The sequence below is a fragment of the Salminus brasiliensis genome, chromosome 21, assembly GCF_030463535.1.
Source record: "Salminus brasiliensis chromosome 21, fSalBra1.hap2, whole genome shotgun sequence".
Lineage (NCBI taxonomy): Eukaryota > Metazoa > Chordata > Actinopteri > Characiformes > Bryconidae > Salminus > Salminus brasiliensis.
This window is the reverse complement of record NC_132898.1, coordinates 13,313,392-13,335,657: the sequence shown is the minus strand read 5'-3', so window position 1 is coordinate 13,335,657 and position 22,266 is coordinate 13,313,392. Positions and strand designations below refer to the sequence as shown.

General features: G+C 41.1%; 1 protein-coding gene across 2 annotated transcripts in view; it reads left to right on the top strand.

The window, feature by feature from the left end:
• Nucleotides 1–3,772: 3,772 nt before the first annotated feature.
• The window catches only part of LOC140543431 (constitutive coactivator of PPAR-gamma-like protein 1 homolog), a 30,304-nt gene continuing 11,810 nt past the window's right edge, over nt 3,773–22,266 (top strand). For both annotated transcript variants that reach the window (XM_072666555.1, XM_072666554.1), the window contains exons 1-11: nt 3,773–4,571; nt 8,400–8,646; nt 10,132–10,214; nt 11,524–11,652; nt 12,415–12,505; nt 15,774–15,877; nt 17,613–17,836; nt 18,768–18,852; nt 18,952–19,170; nt 20,933–21,104; nt 21,752–22,001. In XM_072666555.1, the coding sequence (XP_072522656.1) occupies nt 4,098–4,571; nt 8,400–8,646; nt 10,132–10,214; nt 11,524–11,652; nt 12,415–12,505; nt 15,774–15,877; nt 17,613–17,836; nt 18,768–18,852; nt 18,952–19,170; nt 20,933–21,104; nt 21,752–22,001 (2,078 nt within the window). In that variant the 5' untranslated portion in view covers nt 3,773–4,097. The remainder of the gene's footprint in view (nt 4,572–8,399; nt 8,647–10,131; nt 10,215–11,523; nt 11,653–12,414; nt 12,506–15,773; nt 15,878–17,612; nt 17,837–18,767; nt 18,853–18,951; nt 19,171–20,932; nt 21,105–21,751; nt 22,002–22,266) is intronic.

The window sequence follows — 22,266 nt, the reverse complement described above, 5'->3', positions numbered from 1 at the left end:
AGATCCCTCAATGCAAAATTACTATGTGCAATACCCCCCCTCCCCCCATGTGCAATTAAGAGTCATTTGCAATAACTTGTAAATAATATTGTTATTGCTTTTGTTATTGTTTTTTGTAACTGAGTGTCTTGCTATCCATTTCTGCTGTGACACTGAGAATTTCCCCACTGTGGGATTAATAAAGGATAATCTAAAAGCTAAAAGCGCCCCCTTGTGGTGACACCCTGAGTCAGCCTTTGAAATATGAGTGGTTGAGTGAGAGGGTGCCCAGCCAGAAATGTTGAGTTAGTAGAATGTTGGTGAACTTTCTGAACATTAACCACTTTTGGTTTATAGTACGTATAATCTGTGATGTTCTACGTTTTTAATTCTCGCAACTGAATATGGACTTTTCCCATTTGGTAGGAATATTTATAAAAGTAATGCAAGTTGGTCATATAATTTTTTTTTTTATCAATGTAATGTCAGTGTGACATGTATCAGTTTTATCAATGTTTTCATTGCACTGTATTTTATTTCTTGTATTTCTAGTATTGAGAAAGTTACTTTAGATTTGTCCAACTAGGAATGTTGTGTCAGAAGCCTTCTAACAACGCTGCGATTTTAATTATTACTAACGTCACACCTGGAAAACAAGGAAACAGAAAAAGTTCAACACTACAAAAATGCTTTAATACCAATATATGCACATATTTATTCTGTATTGTCATCTGTCTGCTTCATCAACTGCACAGACTTTCATCTCTGGTTGGTTTCAAATGCACTTATTCTATTCATTGTTATTTCTGTAATAATTGCATTGCATTACTGTGCTGTGCTGTATTGGATGCTAAATTTCATTTGGGATCAATAAAAATCTATCTATGTATCTATCTATAACAGCACATATGTGTCCATACATAAACTGATATTTCCACTACAACTGCTGCCAGGTGCCTGATCCTGACTCCCTGGCAGAATTTGGTCCCCCTTCACTTCACACAGCAACAGATCGATGTTGTTTCTGTTTATAAATGACTGTTAATCCTGGATTCATTTTTACAGCAAACCGCAAAGTCTTCCTGCAGGTCAATCAACACAGCACTCTCACACAGGCTCCCGTGTTCACGGTTCTACACCTGTGGATGTTTTTCCACCTAGCGTTTGGTGGAGGAACTGCAGGGTCACCTGACCTACCGGACTGGGGCTGCAATTCTGAAAGGAGTCGCTAGGGGCGTATTAGAAAGGAGCTGACGGTGAGGGTCTGACAGTGAGGCTCTGCAGACAGACACTTCTCACTCAGTCAGCTGATGTATCTAGCAGACACACCTCCTCAGCCATGGCGTTGCAGAGAGCTCCTGAAACTGACGATGGTGATCATCCTGTTTCCCTCAGGACGAAAGGGGCAATGCTCTCGGGGTGACTAGCCCCTCTTCCGCTCCCGGGAAGTCTGCTGTAAACAAGTGGTTCAGGAAACAGAGCAACATAACTTAACATAATTAATATGAATATTTTGGGTTTTACAATAAGCAGCTTTTGACGTATCTTAGCATATAGTGTTAGTGGTTATTCTCTCAGTCGTCGTTCAGAAGTATTAAGGGCAGAAATACACCATCGTGTTTAATGATAAGCGGCAAATCCCAAAAAGCGTGGGGTATCTGCACCATGTCTACATGTAAAATCTTGCATTTCACACGAAAACACACCGACGCTGTTGTAGGAAAACCGAAAGCTGGAAAAAGGCTGTTTTGTGGGGAAATCTTTGGACTGGTCCTTTAACGTTTTTTTTTTTCCATTAATGTGATGCTAAAGCGCCCCGTCAGGGCTCCTCCCCACGCGCTGCGTCACTAATGATGGAGCGTTCGATTCACTTTACCGAACCGATTCTTTGGAACGGTCTGTTTTATTGAGCCAAATGTCTGATTTAACCGATTTATTGATTCTCAGCTCCTCCATGCACCGCAGTTATTGATTCTGACGTCCACACTGATTCACCAAGTGAAGTTTGTCATCTCCCCTATCATAGGTCTATAATGACTTGATTGAGTCTGATGTTCTCTATTAAAGAAATCAACTAGCATTTACTGGAACTACACGTGTCTAGGTCGAGGCACAGGTGGTAGAGACATCTGAACCAAGTGGGTTTACTAATGGCTGAAATATGTTCTTACCACTTTATAGCACTGATATTAAGGATAGTTCGTAAGACGCCAGTAAGACATTACTTCATGATGAACTCATCATCAACTATCTTTATATTAACATAGTTTCATAAGACACATAAACCCACAGAGCACTTTATTAGGAACACTATATACTTAATTAGAATAGTGGCATGAATTCCACAAGGCTTGATGAGTTGTGCAATCTGATTTTTAAAGCAATCTAAATATATAATGAATTTATGATTAATATATAATATATGTCTTATTTTAAACAATTATGAAGTCATATTAACATTATGAGGTATGCGTGTAAAATTGTGTTAGTGGCAACATAAGGGGGTCCAATAAAGGATATGAGGTCCGGGTCACTGCACCCCTCCCCATGGCAACAGGCCCCAGTGATGGCCACACCTGCATATACAATGACTTTCAGAAAGTAAGACTATGCATTAATCTGGAATTGAAAGGCAAACAGCATGCACTATATGGACACACATACTGGGACACCTGCTCATTTATTATTTCTTCCTAAATCAGGAATATTAAAAAAGAGTTTATCCTGCTTTTCCTGAAGTCATTGTTTCTACTGTCCAGGGAAGGTTTTCACCTAGATTTTGGGGCATTGCTGTGAGGATTTGACTGCATTCAGCAACAAGAGCATTAGTAAAGTCCACACCACATTATCCCCAACTCCCAGCTCATCCCAGAAGTAGTGGATGGAGCACTATCATTCCAGAGAACACAGTTCCACAGCTCCACAGCTCAGTGCTGGGGGGATTTATGGTACCAATAGATTCATGTTTATCTGCTCCAAAGTTCTTTACAGGGACTAAACAAGCTTTGTATGTGCATTTGCACAACTTGCACAACTTAAAACATCTGAATGCATTCATTAAAAGAGGTGTCCATTATCATTTGAAAATATAATGCATATGCTGTGTGTGCAATAGATGTGTATTACAATGTAGTAAGTACCTGTGATTGTAGTGTGTGATATTGATGTAGTTGGGTTTCAGTGCAGGTTACAGATGCCATATGATCCAGTCTCCCAAAGCACATTTAGAGGTGGTCAGGGACAAGAAACTGTGAGCAGCTTCGTGTTTTATGTCTTCTCTTCTTCGTTTGTTTCTGAATTGTGTTAGCAGTCCATGCATTTGTAACAGCCTGAACATGTACACAAACAAGGGCATGGGGGACATTTCTGTCTGACCACAAATACACTGACTGTCGTAGTAAATATGGGTGGTACCGTTCCTCTAGTCTTGCAGCACATTCCACACACAGGGAAAGGCTCGGTATCCACTTGTGATCAGATCACTCGACACAGATGTTAATGGGGAATTCCACTGATATTTAATGTCCTAGATTCATTAAATGGAGAAGACAAACACTGTCATTGCAGGAAGTTTGATTATTCTAGAGAAACTTGCTCACTCAAATCAGTTTGTTGATGTGAACCATTTCACATCAAACCATCTGAATGACTGAATTTAGCAGAAAATAAAAAAATGTGTAATTACCCTTTAAGTTAGATATGAACAGGGAACTGAACAGGACAAAGGTGGGAATTGTGAATCGGTTCATTAAGAACCGATTCGTTCATGCGTCACTGTGCTCCCTCTCCCTCTCCCTCTCTCTCTCCCTCAGACATGGCTCCATAGGACTGCACATGGCGGCCAGCGGCCATGAACCAAAAAAAAAAAGAAAACACATCAACAACTCACCAAAAAACAACAAATAATGCATCCGTGACAGCCTGATCTGCTCCATTTTTTTGAATCCATCACCTCCATCCTCAGCAATATTTGGTTCCCTCTGGTTTTCAGTGGAGGAGGAGGAGGGGGAGGCTGCTTGTTTGCAACAACTCCCTGTTTCTTTAGGATTTTCATTGCAACTCGACTGTTAGCTAATTCTTTTTCTATTTTATTTTTCTGCTGTCTCAAGATACTAATCATGGGTGTCCAAGGTTTCCAGGAGTATATCGAAAAGCACTGCCCAAGCGCCGTGGTGCCTGTGGAGCTCCAGAAGCTAGCCCGGGGGAGCCTGGTCGGGGGCGGCAGGCAAAGGCCGCCTCAGTCCCCGCTAAGGCTGCTGGTGGACGCCGAAAACTGCCTTCACCGACTCTACGGCGGCTTCTACACAGACTGGGTGAGCGGGGGTCAGTGGAACCACATGCTGGGATACCTGGCGGCTCTGGCCAAAGCCTGCTTCAACGGCAACATCGAGCTGTTGGTGTGCTTCAACGGCGCCCTGGAGAAAGGCCGTCTCCACGAGTGGGTCAAGCGACAGGTGAACGAGAGGCAGACGGCCCAGCAAATCGTCAGCCACATCCAGAACCGCGGCACCCCGCCGCCCAAAGTCTGGTTCCTGCCCCCGGTGTGCATGGCCCACTGCATTCGCCTGGCGCTGCTCAGGTTCCGGATAGGAGTAAGTAAGCCGGTCGCGCTCGGGTCTGGCCTCGCTGGAGAACTGACTGACTTTGCTTTACTGTTTACGTTAAGAGTTGAGCTCACTCTGCCTTCAGTAACCTTCAGGATCTTAGTGATAGCTCACGATTTCAGCACCTCGGCTCGTCCACCAGGTGTGGTTATTCCTGCGTTAGCGCACCTGGTTCTGCTCAATTAAAGCCCACTGATTCAGGAGTCGTGTGTGTGTGAGGAGTAAACACCACTAGTCTGGAGGCAGCGGTCAGCTTCAGCAGCTCCAGTCACACCAGATTCAGCCCTTCTTTAGCTGTTTTAGGTGTTTACCTGAATCAGGTGTATTAAAATCAGAAAAACACCTGTAGAGAACCTGTGGAGTGCATGAAGACTGCAGGGCTGAAGCCAAATCACTGTAGCTCTGATCAAGCGTGTGGAAATCCTGGTCCTAGAGGAGCATTTCACTGCAGATCTGAAGATTTCCCTAGTTCAACACACCCGAGTCAACACCGGAATCACTCGGTCATTAGTCTTGGGTCCTTCTGGACATGAATCGGGTGTGTTAGAGCAAGAAAACACACCTGGTAGACCACCTGGTAGACCACCTGGTAGGAGCGGAGCGGCTCTGTTTTCCAGACTGGCCTCAGAGTTACAGACTACACTAGATAGCTGCCAGCTCGCCCAGCAGGAGCCGGTTCACTCCGGTCGTAAGGGCCGCGCTAGGCGGCTGTAATACTGGTCACGTCTCACTTGTCATCTCGTGTCGTGTCTATTTTATGGTGCCAAAGTCATCCTTCTTGTGGTCGCGTTGCAAAATAGGCATCGAGGTCGGTTAGTTTGACAGTGTTAGCCCCTCAGCGACGTTAGCCAGCTAGCACGACAGTTAACAAGCAGGTCTGCTAGTAGCGCCACTTAAAAAAACCCCAAGCCTGGCCTTGTTTATTCATGTTTACTGTTAATACACGTTTAAATGCCTGATTAAAATCTGAAAGCGACAAGGTTTGGTATTATCTGAGATAACCAGCCGTTCTGCTGGATGGGGGTTTCATCCTCCAGTCTCTGCAACTGTCAGATAAATTAGCTAGCCAGTTAGCATGGGCTAACTTGGCCTTAATGCAGGCTATTAAGCTTTCCAAGCAAGGCCGAGCTTGATGGTAACCTGCATCCAGATGCTTCCACAGAGGCCAGATGGCTTTTATTCAGTTGACAGAAATAAATGCTGAAACGTATGAGAGTGATCAGTGTAATCAGTCTAATGATCAGCCTGTGAGAGGACTGTTGTCTTGTCAGGTTAGTCAGGTTACATAATCCACATTTAAACAGCCTCTCCTTGTTCTTTTCATTCATACAGAAGGGACAGAAAGGCCTCTTCACATTAAAGGATGATAAGGTTACCATATGCTATTCCTATTGTGAGTGCTTCTAGGTCTGAGCACTTCAGGGTTGACACAGAACTGTAGTGTGGATTTTGACCGTTCAGAGATGTCTGCCCCCTTTAAAAGCCAAAAATAGTCCGATTAGAAACCAGTGGGAGATATAAGATGATACGAGGATACAGGCAGTGAGTTGGCTGAGTTCTCCCCACCTCTACTTTGCTCCAGTAGGCTGCTCACTACAGGGGCTGCCGCCCTCATAGGCTCCATTGGACGTCACACACGGCTGACGGAGCTAGACCAAGTCTGTGGGCCATTTTCCGAAATGGGTGAAATGTGAAGAGGAGGCATAGCTTCGTAAAGAATCCAGAACCATGAATGCTCTTCTTTAACAGTTGAGGGGTTTGCAGTCTTAAAAACCATGATTGCAATCCCTGATCTTCAAACAATGCCCTGTTTATCTGCAGGCATATTTATCAGTTATTATTAAACCACATTATTTAGTAACGTCTGTAAATTATTTGGTGGTTACCATGAATATGTGGTACATGGTTCTGAAGGTAGGTTATATAGGTATGAGAGGAATTGAAGGAACATATGGGTCCCTTGGAACTTGGAATGACCGACGCCATAGATAATATCTGGAATTCTGTTATTTTTGCTCTTGAAATGTAATTAAAGGCTTTTACTTTTACCTTTAACCATTAAATCATGCAGAAATGCTGGTGGAAAGGTTCTATGAATAAGTATGAATGGACAAGGGAAATTGACTGCGGTTGGTTGCAGTAAGCAGATGGTGTCAGAACTGTAGTCTGACATAGGGGGCTGATTGTTGAGTGTCCAACGGAGGTGAGAGGAAGATGCAGTAGACCAGAGTTCTCCGCCAAGAAATATCTCATTTTTTCATTTAATGGAGATGCCAAAATTGCCAGAAGCAAAACAAAACAGGAGGGCATAACAGATATTTAGCACTATGAACATAGTTGTAGTCAGGGGATGCCAAAACTACATTGAATGGGTGTTGAAAAAGAGTAGCAGCTCCATAACAAGGTTACCATAATCAGGGCTTATTCATATCGCAAACAAATGTCAGTCTAATTCTGGGCAATATCTGAACATAATTATAACAGTTTCCTGTTACATATCTGGATGATCAATATCAATTCTATATTCTCATGATCAACAGCTAATGAGCAGACCTGCTTCAGAAATCGTATTTTTAATTGTATTCACAATACAAGTTTCCACAGCAGACACATAATTAACCCCTTAAACAGATGGACTGAAAGTGTTATCACAAACTTCTATTAACTAATTATAGTCCCACTATTTTGTACAGAAGTCCCTGTAGTAACTGAGTAATACACCTTAGTAATACAGGGTTAAGGGATTGAATGACATTATGGATAACACGCAGCACAGAAATGAAGTGTTTAAGGCCCAAATAAGGGCTTTCCAGTGCCAGGCTAAGGCCATACTCTCTATTTTGGGGGGTGAATGTTAACTTAAATGATCAATTAATGACTAGCTTATAAAAATGCTTCTGAAAACTTCAGGGAATGCAGATTTAAAACATGAGAGCTTCAACATCACCCAAGTACTATCATATATGACTTGTTTTGACCTTAAAAAACTCATAGACCTCTTTGGTCTTTGGTTTCCTTGTCTGTTTTCACTCTGTTTTGCCCCATCGACTATATTTAGCCTTTGCTTAGCCTTTTGCCCTTGCTTATGTGAAGGTTAGCTTAAAGCAGTATTATGAGAAGATTGGCATTTCTGGATCCTGGGCTCCTCCTACAGTCAGAAAGTGGAATTCACGCTTTAATCCGACCCTAAAGGACACGCTAACATGCTTTTCTGGACAAGTTAAGAGTTACAAAACCATTGCATGAAAGAAAGAAGTATGTGGACTGAGACGGTTGAGTGTTATTACTGAAAGGTACACTCCATGGTGCAGTAAGCAGTGTGCCGAGCCCAGAGTAGCAATGGTAGAGGTGCTGTTCTCCCTATTACAAGTCAGGCGGGAGGAGTATGGTGCATGATAGGAAGATGCTGGAATGGGTTGATGACTGTAGCTGGTTGTTTGCATACTGTGGTGTTCTAATTGCATTAAAGAGTAGATCCACCCTCACGATCAGTGGGTCTCTCAGTAGGTTAGCGTGTGGAGTTGGGCCTCAGAGATGAGCCGGGGGGCTTCTCTGCTTGGTATGTTGCTGCGGCCACCAATGAGAGCGTTAACAGTTGGAAGATTGCCTCCCACTGCTATGTAATAGAAGGAAGGATCCTCAGTATTTCCTCTTTACTTGGGCTGGAGTTACAGACACAGCAGACAGGTTTGGAACAGCAAAAGTACTGAATCCCATTCACAACTGTACTTATTGCTGTCCACTTGCTTATACCATCCGCCATACACATGTTAAATGTATTAACTGATTCTGATTTTGATGGGTTTCTTTCTTTAGGTTGTGCAGAGCATCGAGGATCATCACCAGGAAGTGATTGCCTTATGTAGAGAGAATGGCTTCCATGGATTGGTGGCCTACGATTCCGACTATGCTCTGTGCAACATCCCATACTACTTCAGCGCCCACGCTCTGAAACTCAGCCGCAATGGCAAAAGCCTCACCACCAGCCAGTACCTGATGCACGAAGTTGCCAAGCAGCTTGATCTCAATCCAAATCGCTTTGTCATTTTCGCTTCACTTTTAGGTAAGCTGTGTGAACACTGAAGCAAGCTTGTGCTGCTTTGTTACTACTGATGCTAGTGTTATTACTACTACTTTATATTATGTAATAGTCAAGGTGAGTCCGTAGTCAGGAACCACCCAAATATCTGATGCCTTATGTCATCGTCAGTTATGTAAGAGACCAGTGAATATGCAGTAGGACTGCCAATTATTAGTCTAACCCTTGGTATACACTACGACAATGAGGAGATCAGTCTAACCTTGACTTGTCTTACAGATATCTCAGCAGTTTCTGGGCAGTTTTTGACTTTTGCTAAAATTACTATAATGTGGATGTGGTTTGTTATGTAAGATGAGTAAATGCACATGCACAGTTTGTCTAGTCCCTGTAGAGTACTGCTAATAGAATAGGACTCTGTGGAGCTGATAAACATGGACCTATTGGCGCCATGCCTTATACCAGGCATGGGCTAGAGGGGTATAAAGCCCCTCTAAAGTTGGGGAACAAGCACGAGGTAGGGTGGTGATTATCCTTCTTGTTAGGATGCTCTTGCAATATATAAATGCAGTTAAGTCTTCACAGCAATGCTCAATAATCTAGTAGAAAGACTTTGGACAGCGGACAGTTACTCCCAACAAAAGCAGGACACACCCTCTTTTCTTTAATAAATAATGAATCAGCAGTTTCAATACAGTCCAAAAACTTTTGGCCATATAATGTATCTGCTGATTCCAATACTGATTCGATAAATATAGATTAACATTGTACATATGTATGCAAACACTGGAAAATTGGGACTGAATACTGTATGGACAAAAGTATGGGGACACTCGCTCATTCATTGTTTCTTCTGAAGGGGATTACAAAATAAACTGTCTGCTGTCCAGGGAAGGCTTTCTACTGGACTTTGGAGCATTGCTGTGAGAATTTGATTGCATTCATTTGCAAGACCGTTAGTGAGGTCAGGATGCTGGATGATAACCACCTCACCTCATTCCCAACTTCCCAACTCATCCCAAAAGTATTGGATGAAACACCAACCATCATTCCAGAGTACACAGTTCCACAGCTCCACAGCTCAATGTTGGGGGGGGGGGGGGGGGGGGGTTACCCCTCTAGCCCACATCTGGATTTAGGCAAAGTGCCAGTATGTTCATGTTTATCTGCTACTCCAGGAACTAGCTGTGTGTGTGCATCAGCAATGGGTTCAACTTAAAGTAGCTAAAGGCATTTATTAGAAGTAGAAATGTGTCTATTAGTGTGTATTAGTGTATTAGAAGATATAGAAATGTGTCATACCTTTTTATGTTGATTTCCATTGCAAGAGATAAATATATGGTCTGGTTTCCCAGGCACGGATTAAGCCTAGTTTTTGACTAAATTGCATAGCCAGTAGTGAATCTTTAGTGTAGGCCTAATCTTATGTCTGTAAAAAATGCCCTAAACTATAGGAAGGTATTATTAATTATAGTTATAATTCTCATTCTCATTGCATGATGTTTGCAGGGAATCACATTTTGCCTGATGAGGATCTGGCGGCCTTTCATTGGAGTTTACTTGGTCCAGAGCACCCTTTAGCATCTCTGAAGGTACAGTTAGCCTCCAGTAACAGCTGGTCATGTATGCCATTGTACTCTTGTCCTATTCATGTTTTTTTTTGTCCCTCAGCACTGTCTTTAACACACGCTCAAGCCATCTTTGCTGCTGAGCCTTGTCCCTGTGTACACCCACAGATGTTTGTGTAGTGACTGTCTCTGGAGGTTTTCCTTTCTGGACCAAAAAGGAACAAAAATAAAGCTGGCACTCTTATTAGATTACCTCTGTAGTGAGCCACAGTGACCGGTTTCCGTGACAACCAGACTGAAATGAGGTCTGGCAGCTAACTTATCGGGACCGTGTGAAATCACTTCATCCTTCTGGACTCTTTGCACCAAACAGTGTGTCTTGTAGTGTTACAGAGCGGTTAGTTGCATAAGGGTGTGGAGAATAGAAGGAGAGATTCAGTCTGAGTTTCTTGCCCTGGAGTTTTTCCGCAGCACCGACCTGCCTGGCAGATGGCTTTATTGGTTCAGTAAGGGCTAGCATGGACAGCACTTAGCTCAATTTTTCCACTTTCACTGTGGGATCCACATGTTCATTGTAGCCTTTTTTGCCGTGATCTTTATTAGTTTCAGTCAAAAGTTTAGACACACCAACTCTTTTATTAACACGTTTGTTGTTGAGAAAACAACAAAACTATAAAATAATATTTTTTTATTATGCAGTGTTAATTATAAAAGTTTAAAAAACAACAGATTGACAACAAATAAATTTTTTTTAGATGTATTTTAGGTGTAGTTTTACATTGTCTTGGTTTCCTCTCAAGGAGCTTCATGGGGAGCCATCTGAGATGCTTTTCCAGCAGGTTTGAAGAAGTTCCACATATTTTAAGCACTTGTTGGCTGCTTAAAAGTACTTTTTGGGGCGCACTTAACAAAATGACAGTCCTTAATAATAATAATAATAATAATAATAATAATAATACATAGATATTTTATATTTGTCTTTGAAATAAATGTAAAATATGTAAGTGTAAAGCTTTAGGCTTTTCAGATGTGTCCAAACTTTAGACTGGTACTATATGCATGCGTATGTAAATGTGTATGAGTATGCAGACAAAGCTGTTAGTGACCAAGAGTGAGAGATTAAAGTGCTTTGAGTCAATAAAGGCTCTCACTGTGGTAGTTATAATTGTATGAATAATTAAAGTCTCAAATATTGAATGCTTGCGTGAATTCACTGATCTTTCAAAAGCACCTGCATACCAATACCAAGCCAGATATGTACCCCTATGACACCCATCACATTTTTGAGCAGGGCTCTTTGCTAGAGGTGTGATGGGTAGTTGTTTTGACACAGGTTCGCGCCCACCAGCTTGTGCTTCCTCCGTGTGACGTGGTGATAAGGGCTGTGGCAGATTACGTCCGCAACCTGCCGGACATCAACAACCTGGAAGCCATCGCTAAAGACATATTCAAGCACTCCCAGGTAAACTCACCTTTTTATACTAGTGGCAGAGCCACAATTTCATGTTGGGGATATTAGCAAGAAATATGTCCCAGACACATTGCTCTAATCCATTATAACAATGGTAAATAACTAAACACAGTACAGTATTGTGAGTCAGAATCGAGTCTTTGCTCTGGGATTTGCTCTGAGGCGAGTCTCAGTTGCTGTGTAGTGGAACTGTGTTGTACCAGCTTCCTGGACTCGCTAATGCTCTTGTCGCTGAATGGACAAAATCTCCAAAATCTAGTAAACATCTTACCCTGGACAGTAGAGACTGATAACAGTCTATCACACTAAAGGTTTACTTGAATCCGTAAAGAAACTAATACCATTTTCAGTTGTGAGAGAATAGCACTGCAGTATGACTGTAGCTGAACTTTTTGGCAGATTCACACCTGTAAGGATGGAAATTCATCACACAGTTTCCAATGTTTATTTGCCATTATCATGGTTAAATACCAAGCCACCTAGCTAAGTGAGGTCATACACTAATAACTTGCCCAGTCTCACTTAAATGTTGACCGCTTATTATGTAAAAATTCATTCCATTGTTGAGTATGAAGTCACACAGCAGTCTCGGGTTCAAACAGCAGACAGCAGAGCCTGAGAGGCCCACCAAACAGCAGAGCCTGAGAGGCCCACCACAGCTACACCCTGGTTTCATGCAACACCAGTTCTGAGCTGTTTTGGGGGGAAAGTTGAATGAACTAGCATTTATTTTCGTTTGCTTGCTGTTCTTAGTCCAGAACTGATGAAAAACTTGGCCGTTTCAAGAAAGCAGTGGAGTATTACTCAGCCGCCAGCAAACCCCTCCAGATCTCTCCTTATTTAGGTAAGGTTCCGCTCACAGTCACTTCATTTTCTTTTCATTTGTTTAGCTGACGTTGTGTTTAGCAGTTTGACAGGCAGTCTCTGTCTTTCTGAACAGTCTCCCAACCTCAGGCCTCTCAGTAATGCCTGAAATTTTCCCACTAGCCCTGGACCTTGTGTGCACTTTGGAATGGCCGCTATGCCCCATGCATACAAATGGGCTTACTCAGAAAAGCTTCTTGCATTGAAGCTGCAAGTATGGAAAACTCCTCTTCACCAGTATGAAAAGTTTCAGCAGGTTCTTTCATACAGCTTTAAAATAGGAATTAATAATAAAATAATAAAATGATAATTATCCTCCCCTAATTTAATTCATCCAGATTTTGTTGACGATGCTGATACCTAGAGAAGTTCTGCAATGTTTGGTATCCAAACAGTACTGTCATAGACAAAATGTCCAGTTTATTTATTACTTATTTTGACAGAAGTGTGTTTAAAGCGAATACAACATAACCTAACATTCCTCACACTGTGTATAAAAATACAGCATAACCTAATACACCAAAACATTATATATAGTATAAACAAATACACCATAATCTAACATTCCTCACAATGAGTTTAAAAACAAAAACAACACAGCCAAACATTCATCAGACTGTGTTTAAAACAAATACAGTATAACCTTATTCACCAGACTGTGTTTAAAACAAATACAGTATAATCTTATTCACCAGACTGTGTTTAAAACAAATACAGTATAATTTAACATCACCACAGTGTTTAAAATGAATACAGCATAGTAGGGATGCGCCGATACCACTTTTTGCTTTCCGATACCGATACCAGATGTTCAAGTATCTCCCGATAACGAGTACCAATACCGATACCAACTCTGACTTAAATACTGGATAGATGGCTATAAATCCTGATATTTATAGCATTCCACTTTTAATATCCCAAATAAGATATAATAAGCTTGAAAGAACAGCATTTACTGGTTGAGTAACTGCACATTTGAAAAGTTTGAGAGAGATGAAAAAAAAAACTTGCCACAATGCAGAAACATGTGCAAATAAAGTAGGGAAGCATAATCTTGCTAATCCTGCCCTAAAATTCACATTTCAGTGAAAAACATGCTTTTAAATATGCTTTGGTTTCAGAACCAAAAAAACACCACAGCAAAAAGTGCTGTAATGTAAAAGTCCCATTCAAGGTCTGTTCAATGGGAATAACTATTTATGACTGGCTTTTACTGGTTGTTTAAATGTTTTCTTGCAAAAAAAAAAAATAAAAAATCCAAAACTTGGGCGTCAGTAAGCTTCATAGTATCAATGCTCTCTATTGTCAATATATACCATTACTGTATTTAAGTGCCAGTATCGTGCATGTCATTATTTTTAAATGCTTACGGATAGTGAGCTGTTACACCATGTGAGAGATGGAGGGTTCGATTCCCAGTCTGGGTGACCGTATGCTGCGCTACACTAATAAGAGTCCTTGGGCAAGACTCCTAACACTACATTGGCCCTCCTCTGTAATACTAGTAACCCCGTAAGTCGCTCTGGATAAGTGTGTCAGCTAAATGCCAAATAAATAAATAAAATAATTAATAACTAAAGGTGCCTATTGGTAGAACTCTCCATGAAGTGACTAGCTCTCCAGATTTTCTGATTTTTTTCTTGTGTGTTCTCATGATGTTATGAGCAACAGACTTCTGCTTCAAGTACTTCTTCAAGATGGTCTTGGCATTAGGCTCACTTATTAGCCTGATGAACTTGTCTTTGCATATATTGATACACTGGCTTAGACCAATTAAGGCTGAGTTGTATGCAGACTCTAGCTCGACTAGTGAGCCTCCACCATCTCGTCTCTTGATGTAAAATCAAGAGAGCGTCAGCCTCTCTAACATTACTATTGTTATTGTAATGTTTTTTGGGCGTGGGATCCACCTGTCCTTTACATTGTTCATTGCCTGCTTTTCTTTAGCGAGGTAACTATGTACGAGGTTTTACCACTACTGTCAAACTGAACCTTTGCTGCTCTCGCCTAATTAGTTCACTTGTGACAGTTGTTTTGTTATGAGCATGAAAATTAGCCTACACGTTTAGTGCCCCCACTTAGTTGATGCCGAGTCATTGTTTCTCTGCCTACTCCTGTTTAAACATACCTACACATCAGCTTTACTGTAGGTGGATGTACAGCACTGTGGAGGAATAGAAAAACAGCTTTGCCAATAACAATATAAGCATCTTTTCTTCTTAATGCATTGCTTTCAAGGTGTTAGAAATGTGTTGTTTAATGTAAGAAAATAGATTTGCATATTATTTAGTGATATAGTGCATTTCATGAAGCTTATATGTTTACCACATTCTGTTGTAAAGCTCCTCTCAATTCTAAAAAGAGAAAAGGCAAGATGCAAGGTTTATAACGGAACTGCATTATAAACTATAGAATATAGTATAGAATAATCAAATTTATGCTGCAAAATATATAGTTTGTTATTATTAGTGTTCCTGCAGATTAATCACTGGATAATTAATAGTTGATAATTTAATAATTAATCATAATTAATAATTCTGGTTTAAGAGTAACAAGTATTTCGGTAGAAATGGTAGAACTTTAATGGTGAATTCATTTACAATACTTATCTACTAAGTTATTGCTAAAGCCTGAGTAGACTGATAAATTACTGCTGATCAGTTATTTATCTCAGTGTTACTGAACTCTACTAGAGCCTGAGTAGACTGATAAATCACTGTGCTGATCAGTTATTTATCTAAGTGTTACTGAGCTCTACTAGAGCCTGAGTAGACTGATTAATTACTGTGCTGATTAAGTATTCATGATTAAGTGAAAATTTACCTGTCATTAGTTAAGAATTAGTCAGTTTATGTTGCATTTTTGTTATTATTACAAAAATAAATACAAAAATTCTGTGAAATCTGAGCTTAAGCAGACCATGATGTTAAAATAAATTGAGAAGGCGATTGAAAATGAAAAACTATGCACTCTTATGCATTGCACTAGAATATGTTTAGGACAGTGTATTCGGTATGTATCCATCACTGAGGCTCAAGCCTTTACATACCGTGTCGGAAGCCTCAGGGGTGAAGCTTTAGAACTGAAACAGTCACTAAGTTGGCTAAGTTACAGTGGTTAAGAAAATGCAGTTAGGTCAGCCACAGTTTATTGTGAACTTTCTTTGCTGGACTGTGACGCAGCCTCATAAAAGCTGTATGTTTGGGTGGACCAAAGTCTTACAGCATTTTCCATCTGTGTTCCTGCAGTCAGACCAAAGCGGTTTGGGGTTCCTGCAGCTGTACCACACTACACACACACACCTCCGCAGATGCTCAACATTCCTCAGCCCGCCATCCAGCTGCAGTCTGGGGTGAGTCCTGCACTGTTGTTTGTACTCCTACCGCCCTACAAGCTTCTAGACCTGAAACAGTGTTAAGATTAAAGCTTGTGCTTCACCCATAAATGCACTTCTTCATGTGCTCTACAGAACATTGGCAGTTTAACCTAATTTAATCTAAAGAGAAACTATAGTATATCTCAGTTGAGAGAGATGTTATTAATCTAAAATAATATTTATTTTGTGTGCTTGTGAGAGATCACACTTAGAATGTGGGATTGTTTTGGACATTGACTTATTATTTTCTCATTGCGATCCTATTTTAGTGTGTAGCTTGACTTTACTGGCATAGTTTGAGGATTAGGCCTTACCTCAGTCACTAGTGGAATAGGTCACAATGTAGCCCTAGCCTAGATAGCAATAGTAAAAGAGCTTCCTATTTTGTCTATTTTTGAATAGCCGCAGCAATATAAAAACTCTATTGTAGATTTTATTTCTGATACAAATGAGATTTTAAGTCTGTGTAAGACATCAGATTAAGGAGTACCTGCAGTTGGAACAACACACATTGGCAAGATTTGTCGTTAGAAAACGCGTTTCCTCTTTGTGATATATTTATGTCTGATTTGGACATTTATGCTTGCTTCTCAAGGAGGTTGACATTAGATTTTGTGAGACATTAGAACAATGTTCACATGAGCATTGTAGTTGTTGTGTTGTGAAAGAGGTTTTTCAAAGAAATTACCGAGATTAAAACCTACATTTTTAAAAATTATTTAGATTAAGGTGGACGGGGCATAAGACAGCAAAAACTACATCTTTGCTCTCTACGGATGGAGTCTGAGAGAGTACGTGCTCTCACGTGGTCGTGCTCTCTCCCCTCACACTTTTAAAGTGATGTTGGCTGGCACAGGTGTCTGTTACTTGGTGTGGCGGAGCTGGGGACCTGGCGCTTTTCTCTGAGCGTGTAGGCGGTGCCACGTTGATGACAGTTTGAAAAGGGCCGCTGGCTGGCTTCGCATGTATCTGAGAAGATGTGTTGAGACATTGCTCTCCTAGTGTTGGGAGCACTACTAGTGCTCTGGTGAAATTGGGTGAAAAAGGGTAAAATTCAACAAAACAAAAGGAAAAAAAGACAACTGCAGCTGAACACCACTGACAAGTGAAAAACATTGATTATCTTAATCTACAGTGTCATTTGTCAGTGTGTTAAAAGCAAGAAAAATAGTCAAGTATTAGGATGTGAGGGGTGTTCTCGGTGTGTCTTGTCCTGAGCACCTATGGCTCATTGATGCGTTCCATATAGGCCCCACCTCACAACTTACAGCACTTGAAGGATCTGCTGCTAATGTTTTGATACCACATACCACAGGACGCCTTCAGAGGTCTGGTGGAGGGCATGCTTCGAATGCTTAGATCTGTTGTGGCGGCACAAGAGGGACCTCCTCTGTATTAGGAAGGTGGCGTTAATGTTCTGGCTGATTGGTTTATGTTGTATGCAGCGTGATCTTTCACACACATACAAAATAAATTTGATCTGAAGTTAATAATACAATCTAAATGCAGGTATTTTGAGAAATCACAGTTAGGCTGAATTGAGCTGTTGTGAACGTTCTGTGAAGCTTGTAGTTTCCCCAACCTTACAAAACTTTCTATTAAAAAGAATGCAGTGTAATTGTAACGTACCTTCCATCTATCCCTACCTAGCTCAAACTGACCAGTAGATGTCCATTAATCCTCCGTGGCTGTTTCTGCCGTTCTCTCTCAGGTCCAGCAGAACTCCTCTGGGCCAGATCCGGTGACTAAAGGGCTTTCGGATCAGAACAGCTTCGGCAACATTCCGCATGAAGGCAAGCATCACACACCGCTGTACGAGAGGGCATCTCCCATCAACCCGGCCAACCCGGGCAGCCCCAACCACACTGAGCCAGCCTTCTTTAACACCTCCTCATCTTCTTCTGAGAACGAGGAGACCACAGGCCCCACTGCCAAGTGAGTAACCAAAACCAGTAAGAGACAAGAAACAGAACTGAGATACACTGATACTGAACTACATGTAGCTCTGGACCCACATTTTCAAATCTATACAAATCTGTTCATCAAATCTGATTAGATTGCTTAGAATACATTATTATTCCTTTCACAGCATTTGCAACCCTAGCTACATTAACCTTGTAACCCTCTAGTCTGATTACAATGAGTGATCCAGGTAGATGTACTCCCAGTTTTTAGTCCCAGTGTTTAGCAGCATCAGCACATTTATGTGCCTGAAAAGTATAAAATATCATCAACCCCCAATTATAATATTGGTAAATTCCTAAAATCTAAAAACTGTGTAGAATAGGTTTTTGTCTTGGAACGGCTAATCTACCGAGAAGAAAATAGTATGATAGTATGGAGAGTGATGTAAGAAGAGCTGTCTCACGAAACATGATTTATTGGATATTTATTTATTGACTGTTCTTGTAACTTGATTTAGGTTATTTTGTTTCAGAATGGAAAAAGGTTAAAAAATTTGTGTAAAAAATAATTCTGACCATGTTTGGAGCATGAAACCAAAGAAACATTGTGAGAACCTTAAGGTAAAAAAAAAATTACAAGAAAAATGTGGAATATGGGCCCTTTACATCTTGTCAAGCTTATGTGGCACAAAACGTGTAACACAGTTTACAGTGTTTGTGTATAGTACTATAAGCTATGTAGAATTTTCTTCCTTTTATATTTGCTATTTTTTATTTATATTTTAACATAAATATATCTGTTTCATAGTATATTGTGATGTTGTTATTGTTTGAAGTTGCAGTTCATAAACTTGATGACATTTAAAGAAACTGTGTTCTTCAGTGCTGTTTGGTCTCAGCACACGCTTTCTGAGATGATACTAACACTTGTTTGACATCCTGCTGTTTTATTCTTCTTACAGTCATATAAGTGACCACAAGGGATGGGACAAACAAAGACATCAGATGGACAGTGTCCCAGAAGGAGATGTGGGGGACCAAAATAAAGTGAGTGATGCGCAATCACATGTTGTTATTTCCATCTCATGATGTCTATTTTTAGTCCGTTCTCAAGCCTCTCTTGTATTCTGCCACTTCCCCCTCTAGTCCGACCCTTCTGTGACCCCTATGGGTCAGGGCTTGGAAATTGGAGTTCACCACGGGGTCAATGCGCAGATTCCGTCGCTGCTGTCGATGCCAACCAGGAACCACATGGACATCACCACCCCTCCGCTGCCCCTGGTGGCTCCTGAAGTGTTGCGGGTTGCAGAACACAGACACAAGAAGGGCCTTATGTACCCTTACATTTACCATGTCCTCACCAAGGTGTTTCTAAGCACTATACATCCCTCTGTCTGTGCTGCTGCATTTATTAGATATGCATAGTTATTTACATCATACAGTATGACATATACAGTCATGCCCGAAAGTATTCATACCCCTGGCAAAGTTTGACTTAAATTTACTTTTATTTAACCAGAAGTTATATTTTTGCCTTGAAACGACACAGGCATCTCCCAGGAGATAACACGATGATGTACAAGAGGCATCATTGTGGGAAAAAGTATTTCTCAGCTTTTATACACATTTGAACAAAAAGTGGCATGTCCAAAATTATTCATACCCTTTGAAAACTGTCACAGTATATGGGAAAATCCAAAGTTCTATACCATTCCAAATAGTCCAAGCTGTTTTAAAGCATCCTAATTACCCTGATTCATTGGGAACAGCTGTTTTAATCAACTCAACAGGAGAAAAACAGCAGCTCTCTGCAGTTGGTTTGTGGACAGTCATGGCTAAGACAAAGGAGCTCACTAAGGACCTGCGGCTGTGCATTGTGGCCGCTCACAAGTCAGGAAAGGGCTATAAAGCCATATCAAAATGTTTTCAAGTTCCAGTGGCTACAGTGCAAAGTATTATTAAAAAAAACAAGAAGTTCCGCACTGTGGAAAATCTCAGAAGATGTGGTCGGAAGCCAAAAGTGACACCTGGGCTGGCCAGGAGAATAGTGAGAGAGGTGAAGAAAAATCCAAGGATCACCACCAAGGCCATCCTGGTGAATCTGGACTCTGCTGGTGGCGACATCTCAAGGCAGACAGTTCAACGAACACTGCACACTGCTGGGTTCCACGGACGCAGGCCAAGGAGGACACCACTTCTCCAGAAAAGGCACACAAAAGCCCGCTTGACCTTTGCAAATGCTCATCTGGACAAAGAAGAAGACTTCTGGTGTTCTGTTTTATGGTCAGATGAAACAAAAATTGAATTGTTTGGCCACAATGATGTGTGCACCATTTGGCGTAAAAAAGGAGAAGCCTTCAACCCTAAGAACACCATCCCCACTGTCAAACATGGTGGTGGGAACCTAATGTTTTGGGGGTGTTTTTCAGCCAATGGACCAGGGAACTTGATCGCAGTAAATGGCACCATGAAAAAAGAGCAATACATCAAGATTCTCAACAACAACATCAGGCAGTCTGCAGAGAAACTTGGCATTGGGAACCGGTGGACATTTCAGCACGACAACGACCCAAAACACACAGCCAAAGTGGTGAAGAAATGGTGGCCCAGCCAGAGTCCTGACTTGAATCCAATTGAGAATCTGTGGAGGGAGCTAAAGATCAGGGTGATGGCAAGGAGACCCTCGAACCTCAAAGAGTTGGAGCTCATCACTAAAGATGAATGGGCAAAAATACCAGTGGAGACATGCAAAAAGCTGGTCAGCAATTACAGGAAGCGTTTGATTGCTGTAATAGCCAATAAAGGCTTTTCTATTAATTATTGAGAAGGGTATGAATAATTTTGGACATGCCACTTTTTGTTCAAATGTGTATAAAAGCTGAGAAATATTTTTTCCCACAATGATGCCTCTTGTACATCATCGTGTTATCTCCTGGGAGATGCCTGTGTCATTTCCAGGCAAAAATATAATTTCTGGTTAAATAAAAGTAAATTTAAGTCAAACTTTGCCAGGGGTATGAATACTTTCGGGCATGACTGTATATAAATAAAGTGCTGATTTTTATATTTGTCCATAAATGACAAATTATATGTCCACCTTTTGGTCCTTCTTTAATGTCTTCTAAAGGGTGAGATTAAATTATCGGTCACCATCGAAGACGAAGCTAACAAGGACCTCCCGTCTGCAGTACAGCTTTACCGGCCAATTCGCCAGTATGTTTATGGAGTTCTGTTCAGCTTGGCGGAGGCCAAAAGGAAGGCTGAGAGATTCGCCATGAGGAGAAATCGCCTGCCAGAGTGTATGTAATTTCACCAACATACACTATTTAGACAAATGTATTGGGTCACCTGCTCATTTATTGTTTCTTACAAAATCAAGGGGATTAAAAAATTATTTTGTTGGAAGAACTGTCTCTACTGTCCAGAGAAGAAGGCTTTCTACTAGATTTTGGAGCATTGCTGGAAAGATTTGATTTTATTCAGTGACAAGAGCTTTAGTGAGGTCAAGATGTAAAATGACTCTTCCAAAAACGTATTGGATGGAGCACCATCATTCCAGAGAACACAGTTCCACTGCTCTACAGCTCAGCTAAAACAACCTTCAGCATAGATGAGATACACTGCTTTAGGCTAAATATATGCAAATGAATGGGCTTTGTGATGTTTTTGCAGCTTAGTTTTCTATGGGGATACGGAGTGAACCTAAAAGGTGCCTTAAAATTTCTATATTTTTAATGGATCTCTCATGTATACATTAAAGCTGTTTTCCCTTTTTTTGGGTCTCATTTACAGCCCTATGATTTGCATTGGCATTAAAACACAAAAGTGTTTGAAGTTCATTGACAGTGCAGTATCATAGATGTTGGAGTTATAGTTAAGGGAATTTTCAGCTTTTTAAAATTGTTACTGTTGTCGGTCACTAAAGTTTCATGTTTTCTGATCATAGTTCAGCCTGTTATTATAAAGGAGTGGGCGGCTTACAAGGGCAAATCCCCGCACACTCCAGAGCTGGTGGAGGCGCTGCCGTTCCGAGAGTGGACCTGCCCCAACCTGAAGAAGCTTTGGCTGGGCAAAGCCGTAGAAGACAAAAACCGGCGCATGAGGGCCTTCCTAGCTTGCATGAGGTCAGACACGCCAGCCATGCTGAACCCTGCCAATGTGCCAACTCCACTCATGGTGCTCTGCTGCGTACTCCGGTGAGAGAACATTCTCACAGCCTTATGTGCATCCTCTCAAGTAAAGCGACAGTTAGTAAAAAAAATCAACTTTACACCATTTTCTGCTTATAAATATAGTTGGTCAGCAAACACTTTAGTTTTGTACTAGATCTACAAGGTTAATGTAGCTAATAAGTAATGGAAGCTTATGGCTCACCAGTCAGTAATGTGAAAACAACATGCCTCAAATATCGTAATTTCATTTTAGTAGATAACAATGTCAGAAACCTGGTTAAAGGACTAG